Genomic DNA, 17,415 nt, shown 5'->3' on the forward strand with positions numbered 1-17,415 from the left:
TTCCCACGCCTCAAATTGTTCACGCACGCCTCAATATTCGAAATATCATCGAGCCGCACAGCTGCGATTTGTACGAGCATCAGCCTTAGATTTTCGCCTTCTATCACTACTCTAGGTGTATCTACTGCTGGCCGCCAGCAGGCTCTAATTTATGGATTCCATTATATTTATGAAGAACAGATGCGTTGGCAAGTGGGCAGCCTGCATGCAGGGGTCGGCCGGCCTACAGGCATCGGGCCGGCCAATATCATAATCAAAATCATAATCATAATAAACACATCCAAACGGCGAGGCGGACAGCACGTGTGTGGCTCTGTTTTGGGCCGACTTTTGCTTTGGTAATGACCCAAATTTCATTGCTGTGCGCCAAATACGCCTAATGGTCGTTTAATTATTGTATGACAGACAGCGACAGCCGTTGCCGCACCAGCCGCAACATAAATACAACTAATTGTACAATAACAAGGCAAGGAGCCATACGAGGGTATATCCATACATATCAGCCGATACAGCAGCTAAACAAACTCATTGAAATGTTTATGCTGGAAATCATGTACAATTTTTGTGCACCATTATCGGCAGCGCCATCTAACGGCAGCCACCCATTCGGGACGTATCGGATCGGAACGGATCGGAACGGTTGGCTCTTTTCGGCCATCATTTTGAAGTTTGACAAATTTCGGGCCTGCTGCCGGCTGACTTCAACGACGGCTGAAGTTGTGTTATTGCCGATGCTGTCGGCAAACATAGTAATTTGTTTATATTGTTTAGCAATTGACACGGCTGCTTTACTGCCGCCTTTACCTGCCTCCAAATTTGTGGCAATTGTCTGGAGTGCTAAAATTAATAAGAGTGCTTAGGGCTTTGCAGAATGTTTTATGTGATTTTTGACACTTTTCGACGCGCTATCTTTACGGGGCTATGCCTGAAGGCAATGGGCTTTGTCCAGAGCAACGCAAACGAATTGTGCCCATGGAAACCGACCGGCAGCAATTGCCGCAGCAACTGTTTTGTATATAAAGTGCGAGTAGTACGAGTAGTACGAACTGGTAGTTGGAAGGAAGATGCTAATGCTGCCACCCATATATTTTAATCTACAATTGATTTCCCATTCCACTTGCCTCTGCCGGGTATTTATAGCAAACGGCTATTTGGCAGCCGGAGATTGGAATGGGCTGGGTTGGGGATGCTCATGTTTCGAATTGCGTAAATAGAATTTCATGTTTCATTTATATGTGCATTTTATATAAAATTTAAATGTGGAAGCACTCACACTGCTCCGGCCCCACACAGACACCAGTGCGAGTGTATTTTATAAATAATTCTTCTCAGCATATGGGTAAGTGCACTTGCGTAAATAATAAATACAAAACAGTCCAAGATCAGACCGTCCGTAATCGTGCATGCCAAATGTACAAATGTTGAAAACAGGGCCTCCAGCGGGGCAATTAATCAATAATTCTTCTTGCACAAAAAATATTCTATAGTAGAGAGCCCGAAAGAGTTGCGAAATTTTCGGAATATACTTATTCAAAATTATTCTTATCAAAATAAAAGTCATGGGACCAGACGAAAATAGAAATATAAATAGGTTTTTATTAATTTGTTGCTAATGTCGTAAAACTAAACAAAAAGTGTGTTTGTCTTCCACAGCGTATTGGTTGGGAACAGCTGAGCCAGGCCCCAAAGTGCCGGCAAACGTGCCGCCTCTCAGGGAGACGCTCGGAGAGCAGTTCCAGCGAATAGATAAGGAGGCCTATAGAGTGGCTGGCGGTACGAGTACGACTATGAGTACGAGTACGAGGAGTACCGTGCTTGTTGCTATCAGCATTAATTAGCGTAGCTTCGCAGATCGTTTGCAGATCAGATCGATTCTACAGCCCAGGTCTCTTATGTACATACATACATATATGTGTATGTATACATATGTACATACATATGTACGTGTTCAGACACCGTGTAAGCAGAAGTCTGTTTATTTTCTTGCTAAACATTTGGGTAAATATCAACTCTGCCGTGACGTGCAGTTTTGTCAATGCAAATTAACATCTATCTATCATCTGACAGCTGATCGGGTGTAGGCTCAGTCGGTGCTGGGTTCGGGTAGGGCTCTGGAGAACTTTTGCTGCTGCCTCTGCTGCTGCTTAGGGCAGGTTTTGCTGTAGATGGGCACGCGTGTGGTCCTAGGTCTGGGCAAGATAAATAGCGCGACAGCGACGCGTGTGAGAACTTCATAGACCCATAAAAGATACCAATGCCGACTGAAAGATACCCGCTGCTTGGTTTTATTCCGAGTGCACCAAGTACAATGCAGTACAGCAACTTCTAGTTTAAGTTTCTCGATTGATCTGCATGGACACACATATTTTTCCCCATTACAGAGCTCTCTAGCCGCACAACATGCCGTAGCAGCCCTGCAGATTACTGGGTATTTCAAATCGGATACAAAATTCGAAGGCGGAAATATATTTGACCGAGGCGAGGAGAGAAATGTAAATAAATAATAAATAAAACAGGTCGATTTATTAATGACTTTAAATTGATTTTGTATGCAAATGTGTGTCTGTTTTGTTTCTAGTTGCCGCTCAGTTGTCGAAACCGTTAACCAAATGCCCCGCAGCTAAGATACGCGCAGAGATATTCGATTTCACCACGAACCGGAGGGCGTGTGGCAATAATGCGATTAAATGTTATATTTTTAGATGTCAGGTATACGAGTGTGTATGCTTCTTGTGCTTCCCAGAAGAACGGAGCTTAGATGCTGTTTGTTCCCGCCGTTTCTGCTGAATTCCGAAAGGTTTGGATGGGCCAGATCCAGTGGCAGGACCACTGGCCGTATGCATGATGTGCAATCAAAACGGCATCAATTGTCTCATAAATCATGCCACCCGAATGTATAAATTACACCCCGCATAGATCGCAGCAGAAGAACCGCAATGCCTCGTCTAATTCCTGGGAATCGAAACAAAGGCGCAACAGCACAAATCCCAACTCCGAATTCGATCCTAAGCGGCAAGCTGCGATCCTTGAAATATTAATAAAAGTGAAGAAAACAGAAATAAGAACAATAATAAAACAACAACAGCAAAACCATGCCATTAAGGAACCTTCTTTTTTATTTGTATTCAGATTTCGGACTGCGTTCGGCTTATGGAACTGCTGCACCGCACCCATTCGACTTCGATGATAAAGTGATGATGCCCCAAGGTTCCGAAATTGCTTTCAAATAGATTCCGAGCCCCGGAGCTCAGCCACTTTGACTTCTGAATTCAGGCAAAAGAGTTTAGCATATGAATAAAGACGCACCGCCCCAATGATTCGTCTCGATCCCCGTGACGGCCGATCCGTCGAGTCCCCCCCCCCAATTTAAATGCAAAGCGACAATGTGTGGTGATAATGCCTCGATGATGCAGCATTTGCCGTGGGGGGGAGGCCATGGGGATGAGAGTGATGATGCCACCATCAGTCGGCAGGGCAAAATAATTAAACGAGTATCGTAAAACTAAAATATAATGGATTTATGTAAAGTTATGTTACACGCTCTGGCTGGAAATGGACGCAAATGCGATAAGCCGGCTCACAACAAATGGCAGCAAATAAATAAAAAATCATTAAGAGCTTCGGTTCGGTTCGATTCGGCTCGGGCCTGTCCTATTATGGATGGATCCACAGACTAAATACCGAATAAAGCATTGAGATAGGCCCAAACAGAATCGAGTTGAAACGAAAACCAGCTTAGGGGCGGTTCTGGCTTTTGATGTAAGCCCACAAATCAGTTAAACAAATTTTTATTTACCAAAAAAAATACAAAATAATTTTCCGCAAAATTCATTCACGACCTGCGATCAGACAAGACACAAAAGACACAACCGAATGTGAAGAAAAATTGGAGATATAATTATTAAAGGTGTTTTCGCCTTGAGTGGCTCCGCCTGGCAGCCGGGGATGGACATTGGTCACCAATTATGCTAATACCTTGCTGAAAATGTCTGCCTAAAATCCATATTTAAATTATTAACACAGAAACCGCCAGCTAAGCGAATTCCCCATTCGGTTTCAAAAACCAACTGCTAGCCAGATTGAACATGTTCAACATTAATCTTGACTGATAAATTAAAAAAGAATTAATTAAAATGAGCAATCACTTCGGGCCGTGTCGGTTCTGGTTAGCTTTGATGATATTTGCTCATACTCTACGAAAATGAATACTTTCTTATAATTTAAATTGTCTAAAAATAAATATAGATAAAATATGTTAAATCAAAAGGTAGTTTTACCCTTCATCTAATATCTTTTATTCTCCCTATGTATATTCTTCAAGCGGACTATTGGATAAGAGAGTATCTGAACTTCGTCTGCTTTCTTTCGTTTTTCAGTTCATGTTTTTTTCTTCTGTTTTAGAAATATTTTTTCCTCATTTTGACAGTTTTCTTAAGCTAGAAAATGAGCAGTTGAGACTTTGTTCTTCTGCAGCACGTGGGTGGCTCGCGACGGGGCGGGGCATGGCGGCAGATGCGGGCCTTCAGAGAATTGTCTTGCATGCAGATCACGTAAATATATTTTGCCGAAAAAAATATATAAATTAAAATCAAAATGAAAAAGAAATAACCAAATGTGAGAGACGCGGCAGTACAACACCCTAAAGTCACGCCCCGGCATCACACTTCCATTTATTTCGGTTTATTTTTGGCATTTTTTACTTGAAATTATATTGCGGCTTTTGTTATTGTTACAGACGAGAGTTATTTGTCACCCCTCTACCCGAAAGGGCTGTGCGGCCGCGCCCTCCGCATTTGCATACAAATGGGCATACGAAAAATCCTATTGTATCGCAAAGTAAGCTACCCATCTCGATGGAGCGGAGAGACGACCAGAATATTTCACGATCATTACACAGCAATCCGAATTTTGGCAGGGTACATCAACTACATTTAACTACAGAATCCACCGCGAATCGGACAACACCCACATATGGAATGGACTTGGAGTTTTCGTTGAGTTGAGTTCGGTTCGGTTCGGTTCGGCAACAGACAAATGTTCAATTTCAGACTTGTCTTGTGTACATTTCGTTTTCTTTTCATTTCTTCGTCTCTTTTGTAATGTCAATGAACGCTAAAAATTTTCTTCATTTTTATTTAAAGTAGACGAAATAAATTGAAGACAAAATGAATAACGAGAAAACAAGGGGACAGAGAAACACGCGCAAAGCGACGACGGACGCCTCAAAGTAAAAAATAATATACAAAAAAACCGAAAAAAAAACACGAAAATATTATTCAAATTCTACATATTGTGCACATTATTTCATTGTTGAAATACAAATCGGACAGCGCTCCCATAGAAGCCCCTAATACCATACAACCCTACAATACTTACAAGCAAGTATCCCAAAGACGCAAAGCGCCACATAAAAAATGAGAAAATCTATTTTCAACACAAAAACAAAACGAAACGCAAACAATATATTATTGTCTTTATTTTTCATTGGCTTTTTTCATAGATGTAGTACGAGCAAACTTTTCAGTCTATCGGCAGCTGTCAGCAGTCCCATCCGAGTCTATCCCCTCTCCCAGGGGGGGTTACGTTTCACATGGCCATGGCAGCGAATCGTTATCAGTTCGGGGCGAGCTTACAGCCGACTTAGCCTGACTCCTCTCCCCAACCAACCTCCTAAAACGCACCCAACATTATTTATTCATGAACTTCGCGTTCCGTGCATTTGTTCGTGTTGTTTTCGATATTTTACATTGTACACCGCTCCAAGCGAACGTTGATAAAATTCTAATGAACGGGCCTGTAAGCCAGAGTAATTGTATGGCACCCGTTTTTGTTATTGTCACGTTTCGTCCAGCCACTTTTCACACCTTGTTGGGATTGCTAAATCTTAATTATCTGCACTCTCCACACATGTCGTGTAGCTTTTGCAATTGTGCATTGTTGTTTCCCGAAAGTCTCGACTGCATTTGCAGTCATTTGCATAGTGTCACAGCCTGCTGCCTGAAAGATTGACTGATGGGTGTGAGCTTGGGTCCATACACCACACACCATACACCATATAATTACGACACAACTTTTATTCTCGTAGTAGAGATAGCCCCGCGACAACATTGTATACAAATTTTATAATTTTTATCACTCTGCAACCTACTGTTGGATCTGCTAAGATTCTAATCTTTATCGCATGTTGCAGAACATCTGATAAATTCGGCGAACAAGGTTTTTTGGAATATGATAAGCGTAGCGTTCCGGAAACACATGTCCAGAAGTCAGCAGTGGAGCTCTTGACGCAAGTGAAAATCATTGTAGCTAATGACTCAGTGGCAGCTCTCCCATTCTGCCCTAATTGTTTTCAAAAGATGCTCCCATCTTCACTTGGAAAAGTAAATAGATTTGAAGAAGAAAGACTGACCGGCTGCAGTGTTCCGACAACCACTGTCCGGTGTGGTCACAGAATATAAAATCCAACTATTTGCCACTGGCAATGTTTGTTTGTTGCGATGCCGTTTATGTTGCTAATTTCCTCTCCTTCTTTTTTGGTTTTGCTTCTTTTTTAGATTTTGTTGCCGGGTGTGCAGTGGAGCGTGTGTATTCAAATGCGATGGCCCCACCACAGCGACGACGCTTTCTTTGTGCCTCTTCGGTATTTAATCAAAATCGAAAAAGAGAGGAGAAAAAAAACACACACACCGCGGAATACAAAAAACGAGACGAGCACACCAAAATAGCGACAAATCAACCGAAAATTATAAAAGAAAAGAAAGAACTCGACAAATCGATGTGGAATCAATGCAATAAATTAACTTGAATTTGGTTTTCGCTTTGCCAGCCGATTTCGATAAAAAAAAATAAAAATAAAATAAAGGGAGGGAAAAACAAAAGAAGAAATAAATGAAATATCGTAAAACAAAAGGCCCAGAGCCAACGGTGGAATCCCATTCCGAATCCGAGCTCCACATCACGCCATGAAATATGAGCAGAATTTGGCCAGGTTGCCGTGTCGAAAACAAAAAATAAAACCCTTTACCTGTCTGTCCACAAGCGGCCGCTTGTAAATGAAATCCTTCTTGGGCGAGTAGAGCTCCGGCGGTATGCCTTTGAAGGAGTACCGCAGACCGGCATCGTCAAGGTCGTTCGCTGGCGGAGTCCCCCGCAGACAGCTCTCGACATCAACCGCGTCTTCGTACTGCTCCTCCGGACACGTCTCCGCCTCCAACTCCGTCTCGCAGATCGTAGTGCTGCTCGTCTGGTTGCTGCGGCCCGATGTCGTCGATCGGAGAGTGGCGCTCCCACAGTCATGAGCATAGTCGTTACAGATCGTGTCCAGGGCGCCTGCGCCCCCGCTCCCATCGCCGTTTATCAGCTGATGGGACTCGGCCGCCGTGCATCGCTCGGGGTCTGTCTCTGGTTGCCTCGCACTTGGCATGGACATGGTGAGTGGATGCGGAAGACACAGTAGATATCGATCGGTGGCAGCACGTGCAAAAATGCGCGCGAAATCTGTCTCAGGTTCGTTGCCACGCACGTTATGTGTGTGTGTGTGGGTATGGTATATGTATGCTATATACTATGTGTATATGTATGTACGTTGGCTTGGGGCTTTGCTTATTTTGCTAATTGAATTGCGACAGTTCCGTTCCGTTCCAGACCGTTAACGTTGCCGTCGACGCCGCACGCGCACTCACGCACCCGCCTCTTGGGCGAAGATCAACATTGAGCTAGCTGGTAGTTGTTCGTTTAAAGAAGATTTAGACAAGGCACATGAGCATGGTGGCAGTAAGGCAGTAAGGCAGTGATTAGCTTAGATAAAACGTATATGAAGATATGTTATGTGGTCGTGGTGTACGCGCTTGTACTATCGTCTGCATTGTCGCCTTCGTCTGAATCTTTTATGCCGAATCGCGAGAATCTCCAATGTTATTTCACATATCATCTTCTTCTTTATGTACAATGTAGAAGTATTTATATACACACTATAGATGCAGATGCATTCACTAAGTTGAGTCGGAGTTTTTTAGCTGCGTTCTGGTGAAGGTTGTCCCAGTGCTGAGCGACACCATGTCAAAGTTAACAAGACCACGCCGAGACACACACCCATCCGCACATAGCAATGGCATTACCGTCGCGCTGCGCGGGAACCCGAGCCGAGCATTCTTGGAGCATTGTTGTCAGGAACTGTCATAATCGGAACTGGAGTCGGAATCGGAATCGAGATATATAAACACACAAATAAATGCCAAATGGACAATACGCTGGCCGCACGCGCAAAAATAAACAGACGCAACCCGAAGACAAAATTTTAAAACCAGACAAAAGTGTTTCTAGCGTTTTCGTTTCGGCTCGCTCGAGTTCACGCTCCGGACTGCCGCTGCTTCTGGCCGATCAGTGCAGTAGACAGCGACAACTCTTCGCAGTCGGACGGCCGACGAGATCAGCAGTACGCTTGGAACGGATCGCTGCCAACAAGCACACACACACTCACACATACACACGACTCAACAGCAGAAGCAGAAGCAGCAGCAGTACGAGCATTAAGAGTACAAGTTGCTCTCGCATCCGCTGATACGGATGGAATATATAGCTCGGGACTCTTGGGACTTTTGTAAAACGTGCCATGTGCCCAGGATGATTGTCCAAGCCCTGGGCATTGCTGAAGTGCCAGCCAGAACACGTTGTCCCGAATACACCAAACTTAAACACGAGCCGAGCCGAACCGAGCTTAACCAGTGACAGAGAGAGCAAGAGAGAGAGAGAGGGAGAGAGACTCACAGCGTGTGGGGCTTAAAAGAGCGCCAAAAACTACATAAGTAAGAGAGCTTAACGTAGGTAGCCGAAATCTTTGCACACATTCAGCCGATTCTTTGCGCACATGTAGGCAAACTTACATACATACATATGCACCTACATACATACGGAGAGCTAACAAAGTTCTATAACCTCTACGGCAAATGACTTTCCCTTTTGAAAGTCTTATCTCTGTGTACACATTAAGATAAACGCAGATATCATAAGGTTAAGCTCACCTAGTAACGGAAGAGATGTGATCTATGTGTGTAGACTGCAGTATCTTTTTGGGTTATGATGGGAAAGTTGCTTATTTGTGTCACCCAAATGATTTACGTACATGAATCGATCCCAGTCTGCTGCTTAACTAGAAGGACTGAAATTAGCAATGACTCTTTCTTCCCATTAAATAAGTTACCATAAAAAGCCAGGTTACGAAATTCACCAGAAATATAGTCATGCTATGACAAATCCTTTAGGAAGTGACTAAAAAGTGTTCATTACTTTGGGATAAAAGGAATGGATGATATTGTAAGTATCGTAAATAGACTTATGCGACATCTGCCTGATGCCCAGTCACACATAACCATTCGATGTCGGTCAAGAGCAATCTACGTACAAATTGCTACTGATCGCGTCAGTGGACAAAAATAGTTGCCCCATCGGCACGAGAACTCTTCCACATAAATGTCTTCTATCGCAAATTACCATATGTAGCAATTGACCTTATTGTATATTAAATATTTTCTTTAATCAAGCGCAGCAGTAAGAATTAATCAATTAAAAGACGAGAGCTCGTTTGCCAAATTAAAGTATAGTTGCAAATTAAAAATCCATTTCGCCTGGCTTGCTGCTTCTGCTTCTGTCCATTTGCTATTTCTCTGCTGCAGCCTCGGAGAACAATGAAATTGAAGTACCCCCAAGCAACTATGATGTAGAATTGTGTGGGTGTGTGCTGGTGGAAGCCTGAGAGGCATTTGGCTAATGAATAACAGCCTCCGACTGAGGCGAAGATTCCGGGAAAAGTGATCGGCAACAGGGCGTTGCATGCAGCAGTAGCAGCAGCAGCAGCAGCTATGCCACGCTTGTTTTGTAATTAACAACAAACGTCTGGCCAGCCGGCAGCCAACATAAAACAGCAGCCAAACAGCAAATGTTACAAAATAACCATAAACTTGTGGGGAAAGTACATGCATAAGTGCCACAGAAAAGAGAGAACCGAACAGTCCATACCCTCAAAGTAAATCCTGTCTGTATGCCAGCTGAATCTATGACTGAATGAGAAGACTCCCCAAAGAGTCGTTCGAAATGTTAATGATCAAAGGCAGCACTCGAGGCGCGACTGGAGAGAACTGAATGCGGAACCATCTGATGCTGACCACAGACCACAAGCCGCAAGCCACACTGTATTTATGTGTCTATCCATTTTTGGTATCTATCCAGATCTATATCGCATTGTATCATCTTAATAATTAACGCATTTGGATCATTAGCCGCCCGACAGCACGCGCAGCCATAAACTTTTGTTTAGCAGTAAATGCCAAAATAGCATAGAAACTCGCACTCGCAGAGCCATATTCGGATCCAGTAGTATTTAGACTCTTGCATATGCAATTTCGTTTGCCGAGATCCAAAGCCAAACGATTTGATCGGCAAATGGCCTCCAAGCAACTTGAAGATCACAGCATCAAAAAGGAAAGAGATCTCAGAGGCCTCAGCTGTGAAGGGCCATAGACTATGGATCAGCATTCGCATCGCTAGATTTCGGATGTCAGACGCACTGTCTGTTTACCCGTCCGTGCGTCCAACACGCGCAGGCCTCTTAGTCAATTCCGCGCGTCCATCTACATTTGGGATAGATTGTTCGTGTGTGTGTGTGTGTGTGTTTGTGTGTGTATGGGTGCGAGTTTTTGTTGCTGTTGTTATGTGCGTGAGTTGTTCCATAGCTTCGGCGCGTTTTCTCTATGTGATTGGATTCTTTTTTCTTTATTTCTTACTCTTTTGCTCACCCACACACTTGATTGCAAAATATTGATCCTGATTGAATGATGGAAAGCTTGCAAGAGCCCAAAGCAGCAATTCAGACCATGCAAAGGCCACTGAAATTATTAAGAGCTCAGGTTTTTAAGTTCCCCTGACAGCTGCTCAATCAAATCGAATCAAATATTTGGGCTAACTAAACAGAAACCTTTTTTTTTTTTTTTTTAGAGTCCCGCAAAGGCCCACCGTCCTCCTCCTCCTCCACCGTTGCCATGGACATGATCGGATCGAGTTGGGTGCCTCAGATGGGTGATGTCTAAATTCTGGAAATTCGCAAAAATCAAACTCAATTACGTGCGCTGTCAATCAGCGGCAGGAATCGGAATCGAAAACGAACACGAAAACGAAAACGAAAACGAGAGAGACATGCGTAAGAAGCGTTTGCTGTACTCCCATATTGTAGTTCCGTGGCGTATCTCGAAGATACATTTCACTTAACTCATCCATTCAACTACAGCAGCTCCAAGCAGTCCCCTTTCCGGCCAGTCACTATGACAGCAGACACACAGATGGTGATCTAAATGGGAATGGGCTGGGGTCGGGCGCTGGGAGGTGGGAACTGGGAGGCGGGAGCTGGGCGACGTGCGTTGACCCTGAGACAAACCAAGCATCGCCCACGCAATGCGCAAAATATAAACTAATATAGTGGGTTATATATAGAATTATATACACACACACAACAACGCTTGTACATACATATGTATGTCGATTCCTTGAGATTGAAACGTTCGCAAATATCGCTACGTTCGCTTGCAAATATTTATGAGTATCATATGGAAAGTACTTGAACTTAGATCGAATGGAAAACATTTTGGAATATGAAAGTACAATGGGAAGTACCGCTATATCGTAAAAGATGAGTGCCCGCTGAAAGGCAAGATCATAAAAATCGACTAAAATTCAACTAGATATTTTTTAGAGACTCATATCATTATTTTCTTGGTGATCTTTGAACTGCCCGGCAGGCTGCAGAAAGACATTAGACAGCTGCAGATGGTTCCGGCCTTACCAGGAGACGTTGAACCCCGTCCAGAAATTCCCCCTGCTGCAGCTCTTGGACATGCATACAATGTAGCTCTCAGCTTTCGGTAATGGAACCCAACCGCACTCCTGGCGGTGGCCCAAGACTTCAATTGAAAATCGTACGAGCTTCTTTTTTGAAATCATTCAATGGATATGAATCGGTTTTATATAAAGCACTAAACTCGATACTGGGGAGCGTGGAAAGCACATAAGAAAAATGAAAGAATGAAATGTATATTTCTTTCTGTATAATTCGTTGGCTCATTGATTCCGAAAACGTAATTGAATGCAGCGATTACAATGTGAATATTCATACATATCTGCATGTGTACATGTGTATGTGCGATATTTGCTTATGTGCAATACCAGGGGCGTATTAGAAGTGCAAAAGAGAACTGTCCGAAATGCAGACAAATTAACATAATGCCGCTCAACTTGATCCGAAATTATGTCGACTGTGCGCCGCGTCAGCAGCTCTCTCCAATTGCAAAAGAGAACGAGCACTGACATGAGCGGCTTATGGCTTTCGATGGACTGCTGCTAAGCCTAAGCTTTTGTTTACGCCTCTGGAAATGGGCTCATTCCGTAGAATTGCACATGCCACAGAACATATTCGTACAACAACACACTGAGAGCACGGCACTCGATCGGGCAGGCAGTGATTGCGGCATGCCACTTGGCTCAGCTCTGGCACAGCTGTTGCACCAGTCACCTTTGCAGCTGCCATGACAAGCTCATTTGCATGGTGCAGTTCTTCTTCATCGAGAAGACACCACACACATGTGGCAAGAAACAGGAGTTTGCTGTGAGCTTGCACCACCACCACCACCAGCAGCAGCTGGAGTCGCCTTGAACTATTGACATTATTGTGGCGCGTTTTAATTACGGCTGTGTAGTATGGAAATACTGAATGACGCTGTTGACCAGCTCAGCTCAGCTCAGCTCGGCTCAGCTCTAGCTGTTGCATAATGCTGGGAGGGAGTGGCAGTGGCAATGCTGGTTATCGGAGGCGCTACTTCCCGTTACGGTAGCGCCGGCAATTGTCATAATGATTTATAAACATGCAACACTGACAGCTATAAATTACCTAATAGCCATTACAAAATTAGTTACTGCAACTGCCGAAGAACCCCCCGAGCAGCGCTCGTGGTGGGAGTCTGGTCATTGTGCATCGTAATTGACCTTTTGCCACGACTCGCGCCCAGTGTCCGGACTGTGGACCGAGAAAAGGCAAGAAAATGTAAAAAAAATCATGTAAATTGTCACGTATTAATCGTTCGCACATTAGTCTTCCACTCCGAGTCGCATGTAGCCACATATGCAAAGCAGAACCAGAGCAAAAAAAATATTAGCCACAAGCCATGTCCATGTAACGTGCATGTAAGTCGCAAGGTATTAAATTACAATGGCGTCGACATGTCCCAACGCCTACAGCTTATCGGGAGGGGGTGCGACATGTTCAAAATATTTACCATAAACTGTGCACACTCAAGTGTAAGTTTTTCCTCTCCATAAATTAACTAAATTTATAAGACAAAGCCAACCCACAGCTTAGCTCAGGGAATGTTCTGCCCAGCCATATGGCTGGAGAAAACTCTTCGAGAGAAATCATTAATTTGATTAATGGCTGTGCATTTTCCCGCTTCATTCATTAAATCAGCAAGTAATACGAATTAACTGCAGATTTAAGCGCTATCTTAACTATAGTTAAATATGGACAAGCCATAAACTATCCACTAATGCATTCGTGATTTGTAGCAGGAAAGCAGAAATAACTACAATAGCATTGATGGAATTATGATTCTTACAACATAAATTACAGCCATAAGAATTATAATTATTTCTACGCTACCGAACACTGTTCTCTGACACATTGCAACCCTTTCCAGCACTAGCTGGAACGACTGTCAAACGGGGAAATTATTTTTATTTGGAGTCGAAAACTCACCCTCTGTGTGTGTGTACTAACAATGAGTCTCCCGGGCAACCAGTCGACCAGCCCGAACCAAGAAAACCCTAAACAAAAATCGAATAAAACCAAGAAAGAGTCCAAATGTGCCAAGGAGAAGAGCTCCACTGAGATGGACTCGAAACCCACTGCCAGTTACTTCAGTCTCAGCATCACGGGCCAAATAGTTTCCGCCACATTTCCACTTGGCCCCGACAAGGAGTTTGTCTTCCTGCGCTACGAACTGGTGGCCGGCCCCGACTGGCAACTGGCCTCTGGGCCGCAGCATGGACTCACGCAGCTGGCCACGAACAAGAGTGGACACTTCAACGAACCGATTGTCTTCAATATGCCCATCGAGGTGACCTACAAGAGCACCAGCCCCTTTGGCTGTAAGTAATCGTGAAATCTTCAAATGACTTCCCACGATATTTACTCACACTTTTATTTCAGGGCCGCAGCTGCTGGTGAGCGTGTTTGGACGCAGTGGCATGGGCCGCGAGTCCCTGCTGGGCTATGCCAACATTCATCTTCCAGTGTTTGGCAGTCGTCCAACCACTGACCAGAACACCATACTGGAAGCGCCCATCCTTATGCCCAAGTGCCCAAATATGATTGCAGATGTAACCAGTTGGCTGCTGCGTCGGGAGCCGGAACTGAAGGACCCCAAGGTGCTGCTGAACAGCATGAAGTGCAAAGGTAAAACAATCACACAAGGCTCTCTGGATACTGGGTGACAGATTTCTGTCTATATTTTAGGACTTTCCATGGAGTCCTACGGCAGCCTGGAGTTTCAGCTGCACACGATCATGAGAGGAGCCCGCAAACTGGGCTACAATTGGCATGCCTGAGGCAGGTGGCAGACCCTGGTTGTGTGTCAATAAAACGTGAACTTATCGAATCAGGGAAGCGTTTTGTCTTAATCTAATTGGCCGGTGGGTGGTTGCCTCAAACTTGACCTTGCCCCGTGGCTAAGACAGCTCGGAAATGACGCGACCAACGCCTAATCCGACGCGACAAATTTGCAGCAATCGAAAACCCAACAGCTTTGGATTGGCCAAGTGCATCCTAATTGGATTAGGGCAATTAGGCTAAGATTGGCTGGACTCAAGTGGCCAATATAAAGCTTGGGCTGCGTTTATGCCCAAGGCATTCGCGCCGAGTCCAGCGCCAAGAAGAGTCAGCCATTCTGCTATGGACAGCAAATAGTTGCCACAGCAGAGTAGCAGCAGCAGCAGCAGCATCCCCAGAGTTTAAGCGAAGCCAAAACCATCCAAAACCTACTCCAGCAGAAGCCATGTTGAGCCTGAATCCACCGACCTACGCCTACATGCGGGATGGGCGCAATCTCAGTCTGGCTGAGAGCGTGCCCGCCGAGATCATGCACATGGTGGATCCCTACTGGTACCAATGGCCACCCCTGGAGCCCATGTGGTTCGGCATTATCGGCTTTGTGATTGCCATCCTCGGCACCATGTCGCTGGCGGGCAACTTCATTGTGATGTACATTTTCACCTCGTCCAAGGGTCTGCGCACGCCCTCGAACATGTTTGTGGTGAATCTCGCCTTCTCGGACTTTATGATGATGTTCACGATGTTCCCACCGGTGGTGCTCAATGGGTTCTACGGCACCTGGATCATGGGCCCCTTCCTGTGCGAACTGTACGGCCTGTTCGGATCCCTCTTCGGCTGTGTCTCCATCTGGTCGATGACGCTCATCGCCTACGACCGCTACTGTGTCATTGTCAAGGGCATGGCCAGGAAGCCACTAACAGCCACGGCAGCGGTGCTCCGCCTGATGGTTGTGTGGACCATCTGCGGCGCGTGGGCTCTCATGCCGATGTTCGGTTGGAACAGGTATGTGCCCGAGGGCAATATGACAGCCTGCGGCACTGACTACTTCGCCAAGGACTGGTGGAATCGCTCCTACATCATTGTCTACTCGCTGTGGGTGTATCTCACACCACTGCTGACGATTATATTCTCCTACTGGCACATCATGAAGGTGGGTTATGCTCTTGCCTGAGGGAGCTTTGCCTACAGGCATTAACCTCTTTGCTTTCAGGCGGTGGCTGCCCACGAGAAGGCTATGCGGGAGCAGGCCAAGAAGATGAATGTGGCCTCTCTGCGCAACAGCGAGGCAGACAAGAGCAAGTCCATTGAAATAAAGCTGGCCAAGGTGGCGCTGACTACCATTTCGCTGTGGTTCTTTGCCTGGACACCGTACACCATCATCAACTATGCGGGCATCTTCGAGTCCATGCACCTGAGTCCACTCAGCACCATTTGCGGATCCGTTTTCGCCAAAGCCAATGCCGTGTGCAATCCCATTGTCTACGGCTTGAGGTGGGTTGATTATACACAATTTTGCTATAAGTTAAACATTATTTCTGCCTCTCCTCTGCAGCCACCCGAAGTACAAGCAGGTGCTCAAGGAGAAGATACCATGCTTGGCCTGTGGCAAGGACGAGCTGCCCTCCGACTCCAGAACTCAGGCAACAACTGAGATCAGCGAATCTCAGGCATAAGAAAAATCATTAATCAAGAGACGACGACTGCAGCAGGAGCAGGCGATATAGGAAACTGGCGATACAGGAACTGACACAGCTTTAGAGATCTACAAACATGGCCTAGACTTAAAACAATTTTGCAAATACTCGTAGACAACCCAAAGAAAACGAAACAAAAAACCGCAAAAAAAAGTTGGCAATGAAAAAATGTAAAAAAAAGATGGTAAAAAATATAAACTGCAATTGATACAAAATCAAAGTCTGTGCGGAGTTGAACTCAATGAAATGGATTAGTTCTACTGTTAGAATGCTTTATAAAGCACAGTGCCCGAAAGAAGTTTGCGCCTTTATTGGAAAATTAACATCTCAAACATTTCAAGCATTCAGCCGTGGATTATCATGTGAATCGTGGGAGTGGGGGAGAGCAAGGGTTCCGGATCAGAAGTCAGTGTGGGTGTCAGTGTGCGTGGATCTGCCATCAGTTGTAGTAGGTTTGCAGGCCGAGGTCTATGAGGGTGCCATTGTTGTGTCGCTCGCGCAGCTCCTGCGTGTACAGGGCCCTGCCTTGCAGCAAGATAAAATCAATCAGTCTGCGGTCCGAGCTGCGACGCAGCTCATCCGGATCGTTGCGTTTGCGTAGATAGTTGAAGCAGCAGGTGCTAATGGTGGAGATATTTGAAGTATTTTGAGCACAACAAAAGAAAATTCTTACCGAAAATGCTTAGTGCCGCAGGCGCTGGCGCACTCTTTGCCACAGGAGTCGCATGGCATGGCATTGGAGCTGGAGCACATTAACCATATGCCTGAAAGGAAAGGGAAGTACTTGTAAAAGGCACTGGCAACTCCTCTCCCTCTACTCACATAGCAAAATGATCTGAAAATGTGCTAGCCAATGCATCCTCGTTGTCTTGTGGTCTTGGTCGTTGCTCAACAGTTGATGGCGCTCATAGGAGCTGCAATTGTTGCTGGCGTGTGTCGAGTCCCAGAGAAAGCGCAACTGAAAGGATGGAGCAACTGGTTGCCGGGTCTTATATATACTCGTACCACACACAGGACATCCTCCTGTCCACCATACGGGATGTACATTTTGAAAGTGGTCAATGAAGCATGCGG

The 17,415-nt window shown here is 45.1% G+C and overlaps 4 protein-coding genes and 1 long non-coding RNA gene across 7 annotated transcripts in view; 3 read left to right on the forward strand and 2 right to left on the reverse strand.

Moving 5' to 3' along the window:
• Positions 1 to 8,371, reverse strand: part of LOC117898428 (A disintegrin and metalloproteinase with thrombospondin motifs 9) — a 34,215-nt gene extending 25,844 nt beyond the window's left edge. Inside the window, exon 1 of the mRNA XM_034807816.1 lies at positions 7,025 to 8,371. Within this exon, the coding sequence (XP_034663707.1) occupies positions 7,025 to 7,429 (405 nt within the window). The 5' untranslated portion in view covers positions 7,430 to 8,371. The remainder of the gene's footprint in view (positions 1 to 7,024) is intronic.
• LOC117898433 lies at positions 2,386 to 4,154 on the forward strand. 3 transcript variants are annotated; one of them, XR_004649142.1, is made up of 4 exons: positions 2,386 to 2,492; positions 2,579 to 2,709; positions 2,798 to 3,043; positions 3,130 to 4,154. It is a non-coding gene; the product is annotated as an uncharacterized LOC117898433 (long non-coding RNA). The 3 variants fall into 3 exon arrangements; XR_004649143.1 differs by having other exon boundaries at positions 2,579 to 3,043; positions 3,104 to 4,154; XR_004649141.1 differs by having other exon boundaries at positions 2,579 to 3,043.
• A 5,428-nt stretch (positions 8,372 to 13,799) lies between the features above and the next one.
• On the forward strand, positions 13,800 to 14,693 carry LOC117897530 (B9 domain-containing protein 1). Its single transcript, XM_034806450.1, has 3 exons — positions 13,800 to 14,184; positions 14,246 to 14,491; positions 14,552 to 14,693. The coding sequence occupies exons 1-3, from the start codon at positions 13,815 to 13,817 to the stop codon at positions 14,641 to 14,643; spliced, it is 708 nt and encodes a 235-aa protein (XP_034662341.1). The 5' UTR covers positions 13,800 to 13,814; the 3' UTR covers positions 14,644 to 14,693.
• Positions 14,694 to 14,946: 253 nt separating this feature from the next.
• On the forward strand, positions 14,947 to 16,484 carry LOC117897524 (opsin Rh6). The gene is made up of 3 exons (XM_034806442.1): positions 14,947 to 15,797; positions 15,858 to 16,138; positions 16,200 to 16,484. Exons 1-3 carry the CDS (start codon positions 15,090 to 15,092, stop codon positions 16,318 to 16,320), a joined length of 1,110 nt encoding a protein of 369 aa, XP_034662333.1. The 5' UTR covers positions 14,947 to 15,089; the 3' UTR covers positions 16,321 to 16,484.
• Positions 16,485 to 16,609: 125 nt separating this feature from the next.
• LOC117897534 (trissin) lies at positions 16,610 to 17,348 on the reverse strand. Its single transcript, XM_034806455.1, has 3 exons — positions 17,164 to 17,348; positions 17,015 to 17,105; positions 16,610 to 16,961 (listed from the first exon to the last, which is right to left on the reverse strand). Exons 1-3 carry the CDS (start codon positions 17,198 to 17,200, stop codon positions 16,781 to 16,783), a joined length of 309 nt encoding a protein of 102 aa, XP_034662346.1. The 5' UTR covers positions 17,201 to 17,348; the 3' UTR covers positions 16,610 to 16,780.
• Between the last annotated feature and the right edge of the window lie 67 nt (positions 17,349 to 17,415).

This window comes from Drosophila subobscura, chromosome O (genome assembly GCF_008121235.1).
Source record: "Drosophila subobscura isolate 14011-0131.10 chromosome O, UCBerk_Dsub_1.0, whole genome shotgun sequence".
In the NCBI taxonomy this organism is placed as follows: Eukaryota; Metazoa; Arthropoda; class Insecta; order Diptera; family Drosophilidae; genus Drosophila; species Drosophila subobscura.